The sequence below is a fragment of the Sebastes fasciatus genome, chromosome 7 (assembly GCF_043250625.1).
Source record: "Sebastes fasciatus isolate fSebFas1 chromosome 7, fSebFas1.pri, whole genome shotgun sequence".
Taxonomy (NCBI): Eukaryota; Metazoa; Chordata; class Actinopteri; order Perciformes; family Sebastidae; genus Sebastes; species Sebastes fasciatus.
In genome coordinates, this window is record NC_133801.1 from 8,383,737 (window position 1) to 8,402,561 (window position 18,825).

General features: G+C 40.7%; 1 protein-coding gene across 1 annotated transcript; it reads right to left on the reverse strand.

Moving 5' to 3' along the window:
* Positions 1-674: 674 nt before the first annotated feature.
* pcsk7 (proprotein convertase subtilisin/kexin type 7) lies at positions 675-18,351 on the reverse strand. The gene is made up of 17 exons (XM_074641364.1): positions 18,214-18,351; positions 14,853-15,160; positions 13,941-14,177; positions 11,929-12,063; positions 11,604-11,769; positions 11,429-11,519; positions 11,209-11,263; positions 10,903-11,041; positions 10,694-10,794; positions 8,112-8,279; positions 7,686-7,790; positions 6,871-6,973; positions 3,417-3,573; positions 3,104-3,198; positions 2,887-2,992; positions 2,495-2,612; positions 675-1,932 (listed from the first exon to the last, which is right to left on the reverse strand). Exons 2-17 carry the CDS (start codon positions 15,099-15,101, stop codon positions 1,657-1,659), a joined length of 2,301 nt encoding a protein of 766 aa, XP_074497465.1. The 5' UTR covers positions 15,102-15,160; positions 18,214-18,351; the 3' UTR covers positions 675-1,656.
* Positions 18,352-18,825: the final 474 nt, after the last annotated feature.

Below are 18,825 nucleotides of genomic sequence, written 5' to 3' on the forward strand. Positions count from 1 at the left end.
GGCAACAGTTTGGGTCAATGTTTACTTCCTGTCAGCTGATGTTATTTACATACAATGCAACCGGAAATAAACTGGGACACATTAAGGATGTTTACGTTTAAAGCCGTGAAATAGTCTAAATATTGTATATTTGTGACATCACAAATGGACAGAAATCCTGACGGCTTGTTTCAAACGTACAATTTCTGAATACGGGCTGTGTGTATTTCTCCTTTTATTGAACGTTTCAATACTTTCACATTATTTATATAGCACTTAAACCTGCTTTATACTTGACAATCTTACTTTTTACATTATGGGACCTTTAAATTAATTTTAGTTATTTTTAGTTTTTTTGCCATGCTGGCTGCACAATTTTTGGGATGGCAATGTTGATACTTTATTGCCAATACTTTGGTTTATGATCAAAATACCTGCAAATCTACATTCCCATATATTTCAGCTGTACTTTGTGCTAAGTGTTAATAATCAAATGTTAGCATGCTAACTGGCTAAACTAAGATGGTGGACATAGTAAACATTAACAGCTTACCTGCTTTATCCATGCTTTAACATCATCAGGCGAAAATCATAAAGTCATTAGATAGTAGCTATAGTATCATCTTAGATGAATTTCTGATTACACAAATTTATTTTGTGTGTTTCAAAAACCATGTGAACAATCTCAGAGGATATTCCGTCAAGTATTTTATTATCATTCAGATCACCTGTGACTTGCACAGCAAAACACAGCTTCCAGCTTCACTCCAAACTCTCCTTTCCAATAAAAAATTAGAACTCTTTAATACATTCTTACAAAACACTTTTGTATAAATCATTTAACACACTTAATATATATATCTGTACAGCAGGCACACATTGTGTATATATTACACTTCATAAAAATATACATCTACAAATCCCACACTTGAAAATCCCACTTCAAGTTTTTCATCAGTAGTTGGTTGATAACCCGCAGAAAATGACCCCAGACTTAAAAATCAAATACATCCAACGACACCTCAGAAAATAAATCTAATTTATAAAAAAAAAAAAATATCAGTATTTTCTTGGAGCCTCATATTTGAGGACATTCTTTTATGGAAGACCTTACATATTACAAGCACACCCACTCATGTCACAACACTCACACACACGCAGATTCGTACTTTCCTATAGTGCACATCACATTTAAAAAGAAAAAATCTTTCTCTTGGTTTAATGACCCCACACAGGTGTTCGTAAAGTATATCCCAGCAATGTTTAAGCTCAGTTCTTCTGTGGGCACGAATTTACACGCAGACAAGCTTGTATACACACTTTCACGCATGCAAACATGCAGTTATACTGGGGCATTAAACCCTATTAGGTCCCTCAGGTTAATGCCTGACCCTTACTCTAACCAAAATATCCTCACTTTGGAGGATTGTCCTCATCTTTCCTTATGAGGACACACTCACACTCGTACAAACACAGATTTTCATAAAAGGCCACGTGTTTGGGGGAATGCAGACAAGTCCACTCTTCAGTCAAGTCCATCTGCAGTCTACACTGTGACCCCCCACCACCACGGATAAGGTTGACTGGAGGATGGGTGGGTGGGTGGGTGGGGAGGGAGGAGAGGGTGAAAGCCTGAGACGTCCCATGAGCATAGACGGTCCATCATCTGGCTCAGTGCTATGTTGCCTCCCCATTTAAAAGCGGCGCTTTGGACTCAAAGTCCAAAACTGCGTGCAACTCCACCCCTGAGTCCCGCTCCTCTTCCTCCGCATCCTCCTCCTCCTCTACCACCGCCTCCTCCACTCCTCTCCCTCGGCGCCCTCCCCTGGCCCGGTGACCTCCTCGTCTCCTGCGCAGGCAGAGGAGGCCCCTGAGGTCCAGGTGGGCCAGTGTGACTTCCAGTGTGTAGTAGAGAGACCAGAAGAGAGCAAAGCAGCCCAGCAACAGCAGGAACTGGAGGGGAGGACAAAGCAGAGAGCAAGAGGAGGTAAATCACAACAGCAGAGCCACTGGGTTCGATAAATCACTGATGGATGCATGTGTGGATGAGGTGGAAGACAAAAAGCAAGAATGGCTACAGAGAGGGCAAAAGGAGAGGAAGTGGAAGTAAAATTGAGGACTTAAGGCCTTTACACACCGGGGGCATTTTATGAGTACTCTCACACAGAATATCATATATATATATATATATATATATATTTTTTCAGAACAAGGTTGATTTTTCAGAGCTTTCGCACCACAAATCAACCAATCACATTAATCAAATAATCAACAGATTAATCAACAATGAAAATAATCATTATACGCAGCCCTAAACAAGTCCAAAGTATTCTGAAATTGAGCTAAAGTAGGCTCATCACTTCCACCTCCTTTAGCTTGTTTACTCTGAGTAAATAGGTACTATCTAGTAATGAAACTATCCCTTTTGTCTGATTTTTTTCAATGTACAATATATAAGAGAAGATAGAAAGGTTAAAGAGAGACAGAGAGATGTGGTAAACAGTGTACAGTTTACCTTGAGGCTGTTGGAGGTGAAGGGGCTGACAATCTCTGGAGGGATGTCCAGGCCTGGAGGGCAGGGCAGAGAGAAGCTACTGTCCAGATACTTCCCACTCATGGCCTCCTCCACCAGCCTGTCAATCAATGCGTAGCGAACATGAACATGCAGAACATCTGGCTAGCTTTCATTTCAGTCTAAACACTTACAACACAACAAGTATTTGACTCTTCGCTAAACGGGAGGGGCTTAGCGAAGGGTGAAATCAGTACGAGAATTGTTGTAGAGGCTGTTGTATCGTGAAATTGCAACAAACAAATGGGAATGAAAACAGAAGACCAAGATGGAAACCACAATCATTCAACAATGCTGATGATCTCAAAACTGTCCAGATGGCAGCGAGCTCTCACCTCTGTCTCTCCTGGACGTCGCTGTTGGTCATAGAGGAACCATACAGGGTCAACTGCCACTGCTTCAACACTCCTGCAGTGGCACACTGCGCAAGTGTTGGCTCTTCTACAGGAGCAGAGAGAAAGAAACAACATGACTACCATACGAGAGACCTCCTGAAAAGACACTCCCATAAATATCTGTCACTTGTGTCCGTGTGTGAGCCGTGTGTCTTACTGTGGTCAGATATCTTGAGGGTGTACTGGCCTTCAGCTCTCTCTCCCCAGCAGCGCACAGTGGAGAAAGTCCAGTCCTGGTAGCCTGCAGGGTCTCTATGTGCACAACACAAACACACTACTTCATTAGACTGCAGTCAAAACATTTTATTTTCATATGAGGTACTGTTATATATGATTATTACGGATGTTCTTTTGGAGCTATAATAGCATCTTATTTTTCTCTCCTTCGTAAATTAAAACACTGATTTCATTTAGCTGTTTTAATCAAGTTTTACTGTTTCCAAAAATAATACCATTGTGTGGGTTTGTACCTGTCGATGGCGCGGCGCGCCCCGATGATTGATGTCATACCGCTGGGGCAGACCAGCACAACCTCCACGTTGCCACGGCAAGGATGGGCTATCGTCACGGTAACGGCCACGTGCTCCAGTGTCTCCATTCCAGACAGGCTCAGGTCAGCAGCAGAGACTAAGAGAAGGAGCAGCGTAGTGTGTGAGTGTGAATATAAGTGTGTGTTTGACCATTTCCTGGATTGATAAGGGCATTTATATGGAAACATTTGACCCCCCATTATAACAAATAAAACTGTTAACATAATCAAGAATGTGAAAACATACTTATGCAATCACTTTGAATAATTTAACAGGGTTTCTGTTGCAATCTAAGACTTTTTGTAATAAAATAAAACTGTATTGATCATGGAACAACAATTGTTAGATTATACACATAAGCTCATAAATATTTAAAACCGTTTACACTTAAAATATGGTAATAGAAGAACTTAATTTGTTATTACATCTTATTTTTACATGTTACACCCCTTGTAAAGTAATGTTAGCAGGTTAGTGTACAAATGTGATAGTATTAATATGTTATCGACCACTTTAATAACAAATTTTAAATTCAATTTACATTTAAAAAGCTGATGATTATTGCAAATAATGTGACAGGGAGAGAAAACAAGCTGCTAGCCTAGAAACACATGAGGGTGAGCCTGAGATAGTTGCATACTGGGAGAAATGGCGATTAAAAAAAATCTTCCACCAGACTCTGGATTTTTCTTCTTCACTTTATCTCCTTGAAATATCAGTCGGTCTTCCTCACCACCTCCCGCCCTCCCACCGTAAGTGTCTGGTAATTTCTCGGTATTTCCTGGGCTCTGACTACTAATGAGCCGTGGTGCTCTCTGACCATGTAGGGCTGCACACATCCTCGGGGCAGGGAGGGACGCAAAGGGACGAGGGAGCGAGGAGTGTAAACAGAGGTGTGGAATGAAAGACGGAGAGTCAGGGGACAGATGTGGAGAGAGAGAGGGAGGGGAGATGGAGACAAGTGGAGGAGAGGCACTGAGAGGGCGAGTACAGTGGATGTGAAGCTACTAAAGTGGAGGCTGAGAGTATGGAGCAGGGTTATTAAAGTAAACTAAAATGGAAACTGAGAAAAATGAGCAGTGAAAAATATTTTTAGTAAACTGAGAATTGATAAAAATGATCAATAAAATGAAAACCATATTGCGTGGTTAAAAAACTAAGAAAAATAAAATAAAAATGTACGTAAAATAATTTCAGTTAGCTATAATAAATCACTACCGAAAAAAGAAGACAGCATGAATTTCTGTCAACTCTCTTGATGTTGAACAGAAACTGAACAGACTTGATATTCCAGGAGACGACGCTTTGCTGCAATTGCTTCACTAAAGTAGAGCAAAGATTAAACATTAAACATTATGGCCCTTCCTATACAGTTCTCCAACCAGGTATTTTGTATATGTAGCTACATACTTCTGAGACATTATACCTGGCCCTAACAAAAACAAACTAAAACTACTGTAAAACTAAGTATATAATAACTAAAACTAAACCTTTTGAAACTAAACTAAAACTAGAAAACACACTGAGAAAACTAACTAAAACTAAACTCAAATGAAATTGAAGATACAAAACTATTATAACACTGGGGTGGCGGGGCAAAAGAAAGTAAAAAGGAAAGAGGGCAGGTATTGGAAAACTGTAGGGAGAGAGGAAATAAAAGACAGAAGTAGAGAAGTGGAAAGAAATTTGGTGGGGATGTATTTCTAACACTGCTGCAGTAAACATTGTAAACACGAGTTTATGGTCTCAATCTCTAGTTTCAATCCTTCTTCAACTCAGCATGATGTTCATTTAGTAAATAATGGTCCCATTTAGAGTCAAATAGACCATAAAGCAGGGGATGCTTTAGGGCGGGGCTACCTTGTGATTGACAGGTCGCTACCACGGCGTTGTCCAGTCTGGGAGTTGTCCGTGTTTTCGTCTTACAAGTTTAACTCTTTCACAGTGTGTTTTCAGCTCATGAAAGTTAATTATAACCTTTCTGGTTGCCTAAAAATGTCTTATTCAGTGTCCGGTTGTACTTAGCTCCACCCTCTCATGTCACTTTTGGTTGCAAAAAAATAAGACGGCGACGGCCAAAATGCCGAACTCGAGCTTCAAAACGGCAGTCCACAAACCGATGAGTGACGTTACGGTGACTTTGTCCACTTCTTATTTACAGTCTGTGGTAGACTTTGGGTGGGGAGCAAATTTATGAGGTTGGGCAGCTCCAATAAGTTCTATGTGTGATCATGAACTGTGATAAAAGGAGAGATTTAGTGCTCTCTGACTGTAGCTGTACATTTAGTCCTCTCTCACGTACGTTTTCTACTTGAAAAGAACAAATTCCAGCTGAGCGCTCAACATGAACTTTTCTCTTTAATCACAATCTTTCCCTTTCCTGCATGTCAGAATAACCCAAAGCTTCACTGGCATGAGCATCTGTGTGTACACACACACACACACACACACACACACACAGACACACACAGACACACACAGACACACATACACACACACAACTGCTGCATCTTTTCATAAAATAACTGAACACACAGTACCATGGGAATGTGACTGGTTTTATCATCAGGACAAAGCCAGTCACTGCGTGCATGTGCATAAACACACATTCGTAGACTGACTCTGTTCACATGGGAGACCAGAGCTTTTGGGCAGTGCATTTGCCAATAAGGCAGCCAAAACACATAGAAACTACAACAACAAACACTGCTGAGTAGTCTGACAGGAAGGCCTGAACTCAGTCAGTGACAAAAAGCCTGTCAGGGATTTGCCCAAGACTGAAAAATGTGTTTTATAGTAGTTTGATTTGATTCAATTTCTTTTCTAAATTAAGCCCAGGCACACTTTGTGAGTCTGCTCTACAACTGTCAGCAACTCTTTGCTTTGTCCTTAAGAAAGTCCTGTTGCATGAGACAACACACACACACACTTGTCTCTGGCTGTGTTCCTGACCACAACGAGGCCATAAAAGAGGCAAGATATAGATCGAGGGAGGAGAGGAAAAGAGAGGAGGGAGAAGGAAAAGTTCCTGCTAGAATGAGGTCACCATGACCATGTGTGAAAACGTTAGTGAGGGAGAAATAGAGACAGATCACATACTCAGATAGTCGCAGTGCAAGAAGGAACAAAACTACTGAGAGGAATTGTAAAATAGAGACAGATTGGGGGAAAAAATGAAGAAAAAAGGAGGAATCTGGAAAAAATCTCACCCAGTATTTCAATGTGGACGCAGGAACTCAAAAACATGAGAACATTACCTAATATGGAGAGGCAGACTGACCGAGGAGCAGGGAGGGAGGGAGGGAGGGAGGCAGCTACGTAGTTCAGTGTGTAAACTCAACAAGCAGCTGTTCAATACAGAGCTGAGAGAGGATTAACTAGCAGGCGCAGTTACCTTTCCAGGTGCGGATCAGCTCATCAAAATAATTTGGGATGGGCGCTTCCTCCTTTATTACTGAGCTCTGATAGGACACAAGAAACGGCACCGACTCCCAAACCTGAGAGAGGAGAGAGAAAACTTAGGGCTCTGGTGGTGGGAATTATAAAATTAATTTATTTGACTAAATGATTAATAATAAAAAAAAATCAATATACAGTATACATTTTTTAATTATTTATTTTTTTTAATCTTTTTTATTTATTTATTTATTACACCATGTTTATATATTGTATGAGTTTGTACATATTTCTTATATTTCTCAATTTTATTTTCATTATTTATTTCTATTTCTAAAGGCTCAAGGTTATTTATTTGTCATATGTCAATTCCAGTAAAGCAGTCACTGGCAATGAAAATCTGTGGTCTCAGGTTCCTTCAACAATGCTCATAAAATACGTATATGTAAAAAGGGGAAATCACACAAGTAAAAGCAAAATGATAATCTAAGTCATAAAATGGTGCAGTTAAAATAAAGATAAACACAAGTAAATATAAAATAATAATGTAAATTTGTAATTTAGTATTTCAGACAGTATTTCAGATGGGAAAATTGAATGTAAACAGGATGTAGTATGTAAATGCCTGATGAGAAGTAATATATGTACACAGAGGTAAAGCTACATATATTGTAGCATTATGTACATCATTTACATGTTACACACTGTTATTTCTATTTTTCTTCTATTCCTTAATGCTTTTATAAAAGAGTAACTGTAACGTCCCAATTCCCCCCGGGGATCAACAAAGTATTTCTGATTGTGATTCTGTACCTTGGCAGCATTGACGAGTCTCCATGCATTGAGCACGCCGAAGCCGTGCTGGTGGCTGTGGTGGAAACCAGCTCCGTTCACCCTCCAGTCTGCACTGTTGTCACACTGTTAGAACAAATAAAAAGTGGGATTACCTCCTTAAGACAGAGACAATATTTTTAATAACTGGCTTTGTAAATGTTTTATGGAGGAAGGAAATTCATTCAACGTGTTTGTTAAACCTCAGGGATACACAAAATGCATTTTGGTGAGAAACATCATTTTTGTTTGTTTAAAAAGAAAGCTCCACAGGACACCTTTAACAGTGTAAGAGTACCCAGGAGTGAGGTTTTCCAACACAAGTATCCAGGTGAACTAAGTATCTAAACACAGGCCTGTGTAAAGTAATAACTGATGCAGGAAGACATTTCCCCAGGCCTACTGTACCTTTGTGGCGGTGAAGGTGATGATGTGTTGTACGTCCCTCCAGGTGAGACAGGGACGGACCTGCAGCATGAGGGCCACCATTCCTGCCGCCAGGGGGGCCGCTGCAGACGTGCCGGTGTGTCCCTCCGTACAGCCGGTCCCCTGCTGCATGGACCAGTCTGACGTCACCTGCAGAGACAGAGACAGGAGATTCATGCACGGTACAAACAGTGCAAGGGCGGACACAGCTCTGGCAGGAGGCCAAACACAAACTGGCACTCACAATTGCAAGTATACATTAACAGAACCCTTCACAGCGTACATCCAACACAAACTATCCTTCAGCATGACGGCTCTCCAGCTAAACTAACAACTAAAGGACACTTCATCAGGCGCCAGAGCCATCCTGACAAAACGACATATTTACTGCAGGAGGCCAGAGTTCAATGCCGTTTGTGTAGAGTTAATGGTATACACGAGGACGGTATGACAGGGGTTTAAAGCCGGGGAGAGGTCCAGCTTTTAAAGACATGAAAGGATGTAAAGAGAAAAATAACACATTGTACAATTAAACTGAAGAGCAGTAAAGTCAATGTATATACACAGATTGGAAATGTATCCTGACAGATAGTGGTTGACCTAAACGAATGTAAGAGAGGAAAGATTTACAGAGAAGATTAACCTAATGAGCAAGCAAAAAAAGGACCAATATAATATTGTTTGACAGGTTTGTCTGTGTGTGAGATCTATAGTCGTGGACAGTAAAATCCACCCATATGCAAGGCGCACATGTGCATGTACACCACCCGCTGGTACACACGTTAAGTGACAGCCTGTCTGACAGATGGACCACAGCGATGTGGGCTGAGGAATTCCCAGCTCTCTGTGTTTACATGCGGACGACATGTGGGTCTTTTCCACCAGCTGTTCCAGCCGCGTAGAACGTTTCAACCTACTATGTCAGTCAGTGATGTGCATGTTCATCCAGAGCAGCTGTCTATGTGGTGAGAGTATACAAGCATCATCGGGAGACAAGTTCTGTACCTCAACATGCTGCACAATTGTGTTTATCAATTCCACGTGTCACACTGAATCTCTTTAGGTAAATGGCTGAATCGAGACCACTGGTACCCAACCTAGGTGTCCCGACCCCCACTAGGGGTCAGCAAAGCTCCACAGGCGAGGCCTTGATTTTCCTTGAAAAGTAGTTCTAGGACTAAAATTGCCAGGAACGTCTTGGTGGAAACTCGGCTTAATATTCAGTTGACCTATATTATTCATTTCTGTGAAGAAAACTAAATGAATTTTCTCATTTTTAGAGTTTGGATTATTATTTAAGATATAAACTTAATATAGATATAAAATGCATTCGTTCTTGCAGCTGTTCTTGGAAGACTCCAACGGGTTCTTTCGAGTGATACACTAGTGGGCAGTGTGTGGTCAGCAGCACTTGGCCTGTGAGTAATACTGCGGTCAGTGGTGGACCAGTCTTCTCCGGAGAGCCAGCCAATCGTGGCTAAGCTCTTTCCCCCAAGGCACTGACATCCCTGGGCTAAACTGCGTTGCCATGGTGACACCCGCAAACAGTGGCAAATAGAGGTCAGCGGCTTCGATGGGCCCTTACTCCTGTCATCATCCGTCTGATGAAAATAGTCTCTCTGCTCCTCCTGATGTGGAGCAGCTTCTTTTAAACATTTGTCACAATCACTAGAGAAAACTTTATAGACCACAACAAAATTTAGATTTTACACGCCATGTTGTGGAATATATTATCTGTAGACTTCAGGAGAAAAATCCAACCAATTGCTCCACTGTGAAAATGGGAACAACTACAATATCATATCCTAGGACACAATGTTGACGTTACTGGAACATTCGCAAAACCACCACTATAAATTCAGATAGAGCACATTTGGACAGTTTTGACCGGGCTAGCCTCCGTTCCACCAGCTTCTGTCCCATGCAATGCAAACTCTCATTCTGCATTTCTTTCATCGGTCTTTCTGAAAAAAATTAAGCATGTTCCTGGGCTTCATATTAGACAAATCAGCACCTGTTACAGCACTTGAAGCCTTTGTGATTTTAATAAAAGCCTTATAGGAAATAATGTTAGAAGAAGTTTGTTAGAGCCGCTAAAAAAACAGAAGTATTAAATAAACAACTATATCAGGTCATTTCCGCTTGCGGTTTCACTGCAGCTGCCTCGGTGGACTGAAGCGGGGACATTAAATTCCTGTGACTGACTGAAGCCATGCAGCACTTTACTGTGCCTTTATGTGTTTATTTATCTTCTCTCTTCTTCACACAGAAATAACTTGTTATGAGCATTATTAGTTAAGACTGTAACTGGGCCTCATATGTCATAAATAAAGATGGGAACGTAGAAAAAGGACACAATATGTTTTGGTCGGGCTTCACTTCTTCAAAAGCCTGTTTGAGGGTTCAGATTCGGTTTTAAGGTTCAGATTAGAATTAGGTTTAGGTAAGGGTTGGGATTAGACACGGTTAAGGTTAGGGTAAGGGGCTAGGCAATGCATCATGTCTATTAGTGTCCTCACAAAGATAGAAGTACAGGTATGTGTGTGTGTTACAGTAAGACCTACAATGCTCCTCAGCTTGCTCCCCCCGCTGCTGAAAGTGACAGCCAACATTGATGCACACTCTTCGGCGTAGAACGGCATCCTGCCTTTCTCATCGACCGCTCCTGCAACACACGCACATACACAATGATTATTTATGGCCCCGGATGCACACATGTCCACACCCCAAACACAAGTGAACACTCACAAGCCTGAGAGCCTCCGTGTCTTACCGATTGTGATGGTATAGATGGAGTTGGCGTAGCCGTCATAGTTGCAGTTGTCGTTGTATTGACCTCCGTTGCCACTGGCAACTACGAAGATACTGCCGAAGCCTTGTCTGCCTGCAATCACCCCGTGCTGCAGCGCCGCCTGTGGAGGGAAAAAAAAAAATCCATGTTGTGATTAAAAGGGAAGATTATACTTTATGTGCTTAAAGATTTTCTACATGCCGACTCCTCTGTAATTGATCTGTTGCAGTGTGCTGCCCCCTGCAGGACAAAATCACTCCACCACCACACAAACTGTCGTCCTCATACCTTGCCCAGAGGATGGGGTCCATCCACAGTGTGTCCATCATCATCTGGACCCCAACTAGAGGAGAAGAATCCAAGCAAGACTTACATTAAATTACAAGTACACAAACAAAGGCTGTCAAAGGTTTGTGGAATCAGGAGACACTTGCAAACATGTGATATTTTACTGTTTATAAAAGCCACTTTAGCCACGAAGAGGACCAGAGAGAGACATGTTTGTTACCTGCAGCTGTAGATGTCGTTGACCTGATAGTGCTTGTTGAAGGCTATGGCCTCCAGGCTGTCTGTCAGCGGGCCGTCCAGGACTCTGATACCTGAACAGAAAACAACAATTGAGAGGTTTCTCGGTGGTTCTTAACACTTGAAAATGCAAGTTTAAAATTCAAAATGGTCTGTACCTGCCACCTTGCTGCCGTAGGCCACCCCCACAGCACAGAAGCTGTTGTTGGGAACGGCTGCGATCTCTCCGGCACATCGCGTCCCGTGGTGGTTGTCGCTGTGGAAGTCTGGGTGAGGCATGGGGTCCGGGTCGTTGGAGTTCAGGTCATAACTGCCCTCTGGACTCTGAGAGGGTTGAAAAAGGATTGTTGGAAAAGGAACTGCTGGTAAACTTCCAAGCGGCTTCTTTCCTTTATTGTTCTCAAAATGTTCAGCCATGGCAGCAGTTCATAAGTAACAGGAAATATTTACAATCGAACAGAACAACTATTAGTTTTGACTTACATAGTTGGGCTGGATGTCCTGGTGGGTGTGCTCCACGCCGTCATCTACCACCACCACCGTGACTCCTCGGCCAGTGATGTTGCGCTCCCACACCCCTGTTACGTTGATGTCCATACCCTTACTGATGGAATTGTGCTGCAAGAACAAGAACAATAAGGGGAGGTTGAGGTCATGTAAAGAGGGAAAGTACAGGAGAGAGCATAGACTAGCCTAATCATCACTATGGAGTATTTTACCTTGAAATGATGATGGTTGTCTGATAATTTTGTACCCACAGGACACACACTGTGCAACCAGGTGACACATTAAAGCTGGGGGAGGCAGTTTATTTTTGACATTATTGGGCAAAAAATACAGAACAACCTTTCAGCATATTGTAATTCATGTGCTAGCCCAGTTTCGCCTCTATTTTAACCTAACCCTAATCCTAACCATCACGCACAACCAGCGTTGTAACAGAAGTATTAAATAAACAACTATATCAGGTCATTTCCGCTTGCGGTTTCACTGCAGCTGCCTTGGTGGACTGAAGCGGGGACATTAAATTCCTGTGACTGACTGAAGTCATGCAGCACTTTACTGTGCCTTTATGTGTTTATTTATCTTCTCTCTTCTTCACACAGAAATAACTTGTTATGAGCATTATTAGTTAAGACTGTAACTGGGCCTCATATGTCATAAATAAAGATGGGAACGTAGAAAAAGGACAAAATATGTTTTGGTCGGGCTTCACTTCTTCAAAAGCCTGTTTGAGGGTTCAGATTCGGTTTTAAGGTTCAGATTAGAATTAGGTTTAGGTAAGGGTTGGGATTAGACACGGTTAAGGTTAGGGTAAGGGGCTAGGCAATGCAACCATGTCTTTGATTCTGCAAACATGCACAACTAACCAATTCTCCCACTTTATTTGTTCCGAACCATTGCATGTAGGAAATGTGACAACCTATTCGAATCATGTAAACAGGATAGATTAACAGGATTATAATGGGGAACTGAATAATTTCTTGCAGTCATGCAAGCACCGTTTTGGCAGCATTAAAGTCACATGTAAATGTATACAGCCAAATCTAATTGAAAAGATTTCATTAATTACTTGAGTAAAACTGTTATGTGTGGAAAACATGTGGATTTAGCATGGCTGTTTAAAAGGTATAAGAGGAGTAATGTGACTGACTGAAAAGATAACGATTAAGTACCACAACTCTCACGTGTATATTCCACTTCACCCAGCCCTTTATGCATACAGGATGCTGTTTGTGAAGAAATGTCAATAGCAGGTGTGACTGGATGTACTCATCCTTGCACACGTGTTGACCTAGTACACTGCATCCTGATTGAGGTGTTACAACAGAGTCAGCATTACATGAGGCCAGAGATTCTGTTTGAAGTCAATTTGAGTCCAAAATCGTACTCCCTCTCAAGAGTCATTACTCAGTAAAATCTTAACACACAGACATGAAATAAATTGATATCATTCAGTGTGACTTACACCTCCAGACGACATAATTATCTCTGATTTCCATGAATAAACATCCATAAATTATACAAAAACGACGCTTCAGAATTTGGCGTTTCATTTCCTTCAGTATCAAAGAAATCCAGTGATACTTGTCTGTGTGTATTTCAAACAGGAACTGGCTAGTCAGCTGATGTTTTCTTCCGGAAAAGGTTCACGTAATGGGGCGTGACAAATCAGGGAAGGACACGTCATAACTGATAAGACCCGATCAAGAAGCGAACGTGGGTGTCTGCGTCATCGTTTTCAAAGGTCTGCGTTTCTGCCTGTCCAGACTAAAACGCAACCCTAGAGTTTTCAAACTAAAACGGAGTCGGCAGTGTTTTCAAAGGTCTGCTTTTTGGAGTAGTGTGGAAGCTAGGCATAAACGTAGCAAAAGTTATGTGTTTTAAAACAAAAACGTATTAGTGTGGATGTAGTGTGAAGGTAACCCTGACTACTAGACAACTAGTGAGTGAGCAAGATGGTAACAAAGATACACAATAGTGTAGATTCTCACCAGGTGCCACTGTTTAGGGTAGTTGGGATCGTTGAAGGCCATCGATCTCTTAGAACGGCTCAGCACTCTGTCCTGGGAGTACCACAGGACATGAGGGTCGGCTGCCAGGACGTCACCAGGCCGGACACTCTTGCTCCAGATATCGGCCACAGATCCAGGCTTGACAGAACACAGCAAGTAATGTCCTTCTAGTTGTCCGATCTGGCCCTGGTTCTGCAGCCCAGCCTGCTCTGCTACCTGTGATGGAGAGAATACTGATGATAAATGAAACTGGGACAATACTTCTTAAAGTGGGCAACTTGTGTTTTGTCCCTGACCTAGGCAATTTTAAAACAGATGAGATGAGAAATGGGGTTGTTGCAGAAAATAGGGGACAAATGGGGAGCATTAAACATAAAGCACAAAAACTGAAACATACAGTATATTAAATTTAAAAAAGATAAATGAAAGTGGCATACTGGGATAAAGAAAAACTGAATTTAAAAAGATGTGTATAAAAATATCTGTAAAAGTAAAATTTTGTAGTAAGGAACACAGTAATACCAAATGTATCATTCCCACAAATCATAGACAGTCAGTACCAAGTAAATAAATATTGTAGCCCTCCTAAATTATGTTTTATTTTGAAAATGTCACAAAAGAGAAATGAGTCCCTGAGCCTTGGGAAATTCACAGAATGACACCCTACATCAGGCCTATTCAATTGACAGCACGGCCGAATCCGGCCCTTTAACGACCTCAATCCAGCTCTTTGATCATTTATAAATATGAAAAAAGTATTTTTTTTAAAAATAATTTCTTCCAATAAAAAGAGTTTATTCCCGTACTCTTCTAAAAAAGTAATTGAATAGGCCTGTCCTATGTATAGATTAAAATATATCGTCTGTGTTCAGTGTTCATGAAGTACTGTACCCTGTCGGCTATCACATCCAGGTGCACAGAGCTGTGTTCACCATCTTCTTCCTCGTGATGTGGGCCAGTGTGGAGCCGGACGGCCCAGGGCTGACCCAGGCCGCAGGAGAGTGACGGCCAAGGTGAGGGATGAGAGGAGGAAGAAAAGGGAATCGATGGGGCAATGGGGGGCAGGAAAGTCAGAAGCAAGAGGGCGAAGAGGGACAGAAAAATAAGGAGCAGGAATGTGGGGAAATAGGGCGTTGCCATGGCAACGTAGGGTGACACACAGGGTCAACCAGGCAAGCCCTCCTCATCTGAACAGCAACCTGGATATGAGACAAAGACAGACGGGGAGAAAAGAAGATCTGGTTAGTTGTGAGCAGGCGATGAAGAATGAGCGGCTGGTTGCTTATCATCTGTGTGCTGCATTCAGAGGCCACTTACTAAATTCACAGCATCCCACTAACTGGAAGCCAATTCACAGAGCTGTGGCCGCGGTACATTTGATTAACACTCTGCGGTTACATCAGTGTTCCTGTACAGACTACTGCGAAGAGGCTTTTACAGATGAATGCTATTCTATTAGCACTGCTAGGCTAGAAAATTAAAAGATAGAACGCAAACAAATACCTCTGAGTTCAACGTCAACAGTGGAGAATTAATGCATGTACATGAAGTACACTTCAGCTATGATAGCAGCATGACAGCACCCAATGAATAACACGAAGCCTAGCTGGAACTAAATGAGCGGCTGGATTAACCTGTTAGGGGGGTGTATGTAATCGGTCACTCCCACGCACAGTTCACACAAGGCACAGTTTTGTGCTGGCTAAATGTTGTGTTGTTAGCTACTGATTTAATTACATTTCATAGATAGATAGATAGATAGATGTACTTTATTGATCCCAAATTTGGAAATTCCTGTGTTACAGCAGCAGCTTATCCAGGCAATGTACAGGTACAGTAAATACACAGTAAAAATACACATCAACCCTAGAGATAATATCTATAGTATACACAATATAAAGAATATATTAGAATACACTATAAATATACTACAAATAGCATTGAAAATATAAAATATGAACACAGAATAACAATAATGTAATATATACAATATATACATGACATACTATATACATTAGCAAAGTGTGCAAGTGATAATAATGATATAATAATAATATAAATAATTTTTCACACAATGTTTTTGTTGGGTAATAAATTCCTCTCAATTGAGTAGGCAGTTGTATACAGGGCAGGCTACAACTGTTATTTCTCATGTGAAAAAGTTATTTTAAAGCTTGTTTCATATATTTGTACAATTTAATTTGTGAAGATGTCTTTGTTTCCATGGCACCAAAGGGGGAATAAATAACAAAATAAACAACATCAAAACATTGATATCGGTATCAATTATCAGCCAAATCTTTATTTAAAACATTAGTATTGGTATCGGCCCATACTTTTGCAATCGGTGCATCCCTACAAATTCTACATGGAAGATTAATTTGTCCAGACATACAGAAACAATCAGTACACCTGTTGTGTAACACCTGATGCCCCAAGGCAGTTGCCTGCTTTGTCCGGTTGGTAATCCAGCCTGGACTACAGGTATTAAATACTCTTTCAACTATTTTGCCTGGAGTTCAAATGTATATAATAACATGAACCTGACTCTGACACTTACTATATTACAATACAGTGCAGTAGAGTCATCTAGCTAAATGCCATAACTGCCACACCCTAGCTACTCTATAATCAAACCATAGCTTACAAGACAAGTGACCTGTTTAAATCATCTTGTTTTGACTTGGCTCTACTGGCTATACCCAGGTCTAGGTTGGTGACTACGGGTGACAGGGCCTTTGCCATCAATGCCCCTAGACTGTGGAACAGCCTACCTCGGGACATCATGTTAACTAGCTCTACATCCAATGTTAAATCTCTTTTAAAACCCCATTTTTATAAAAAGGCTTCTTTTTTTTTTTAACTCCGTAAGGCAACATCTTGGTGCACCTTTTCCCACACCTTATATTGTCCTCTTTTGGCATATGTGTTGTAACTTATTGTTTTGATACCACTGGTTACGGGTTTTAGTTTTCTCATTATTTGGTCTTTATGTTTTGTTCTTTTATTGTTGTTTTTATTTTGTCTGTATTTCATTGTATCTGTGTAAGCACTTTGAAACTAGAAAGGTTTAGAAAGGTGCTATACAAATAAAGATTATTATTATTATTATTAACCCATAGCTTACAAGACAACTGACCTATTTAAATCATATTTATTATATCTAAGTTATAGTATAGTATAGTACATATAGTATATCATATTACATCATCATTTAAAACCTCCTGAGCTCTGACTTCTCCTCTGTCTGAGTTGAAAACGTGCAATGTAAATGTGCAATAACACGTTGGTCACTTTTGTATCACTTTTACAATGTAAATACTGTAAATCTACTGTTACGGGTATGTGCAATAGCATGCTGATCACTCTGTGCAATAATTATATGATGCTGTGCAATACTTAATTATATTTATAATTATATATAATTATCTGACAGACACTTTGTGCAATAATCTGGCAAAGCTGTCTCATCAATATACATTTTGTATTTTATTATCTTTTATATTTATATTGCACTATCTCTCTTTTTTATTGTATTATCTTTTTTAGCACCTATGGGATTGTCACAATCTAATTTCGTTGTACTACACAATGACAATAAAAGGGCTTGAATCTTGAATCTTGTTTTTCCCCAGTAACGTTGTGGATTGTATTATAAAAAACAAAACACATCCAACTTGTCTATTTTGTCCTCCAGCAAAACACAGGATCCCTGCCTCCTGCTAACCATCTCTGACCACATAATAAAGGATATATAATACTACTAATACTATATAATATCAACAGATACCCTTGACAACAGTACCTCAGATTTTAATGACATTCAGCTGCTTGAATTCAGCGTCTTTTAAACATGTAACATGAGGTGAAACCAGCTGATATGTGCTCGAGTTTGCTGTCTATTCAAACCTATTAACAGAAGTGACTAAACTAAGCTGGCTTTCAATTTTGCTGATTGTTTAGTTTCTTTATTAAGCCAATAGGTAAGCTAGTTAGTTGGGCAGCTAGCTGGGGTGATAGTCATTTAATGGAGTGACACTCTAACATTACAGCTGTGATGAATTAATAAACCAGTATAACATAAAAACAGCTGATTAAAGTGAGACTCGAGTTTCTGTTGTTGTCAGTTAGCTAGCTAGCTAACGTTAGTGACGCTATCTCTTAATATAGCTCTGCTCTCTAGTGAAATAACAACAATAAGTTCGACTCAGTAGCTCTAGTAATTCATTACGATTATACAATAATGTCTTACCTTCCCCCTGAATCCGTTTTTCATCTGTTTCTGGTGTAATTTAATGAGTAACACTAAAGCACTAATAAGCTTGTCATCCCATTTCCGGAACACACAGGTCACACAAAACAAAACGTGCTACGTCATAGAGTTGTTGCGCAAAACGTCGTGCCTGATTGGTTCAGAATCATAGCGGAATACACTGCTATACTGCGGTTGTGTCTACAAGGGAGCCCGTATATTGTGATCTGATCCCGCGAGATTTAGGATAGACGCGCTATCCTAACCTTAGCTATTCGAGGTCAATGCCTAAACCTTAACTATTCGAGGTTAATGTTTAATTTTAACCATTCAAGGTCAATGCCTGACCCTAACTATTCGAGAGCAATGCTTAATTTTCACAATCTCGCGAGAGTTTACCCAGTTTTTCTGGCTCCCCTCTAGCCAGTACTACCATACTGCACTTAGTCAGTCTAAACCAGGGGTCTGCAACCTGCGGCTCTGGAGCCACATGCGGCTCTTTAGCTCGTCTCCAGTGGCTCCCTGTGGATTTTTTAAAAATTAGTGGAAATGAATAACTGTTTTTAGATTTTTACATTTAAATTTGTATTCATCATTGTTGTAGGTCTATGG

Bases quoted from the DNA above. Each gene is read 5' to 3' on its own strand.
- pcsk7 (XM_074641364.1), bottom strand. From the start codon at position 15,101: ATGGCAACGCCCTATTTCCCCACATTCCTGCTCCTTATTTTTCTGTCC. The intron at 11,770-11,928 runs GTAAGTCAAAAC...CAACCCTCTCAG, and splicing joins AGGACATCCAGCCCAACTAT to AGTCCAGAGGGCAGTTATGA. The intron at 6,974-7,685 runs GTACAGAATCAC...CTCCTCTCTCAG, and splicing joins GACTCGTCAATGCTGCCAAG to GTTTGGGAGTCGGTGCCGTT.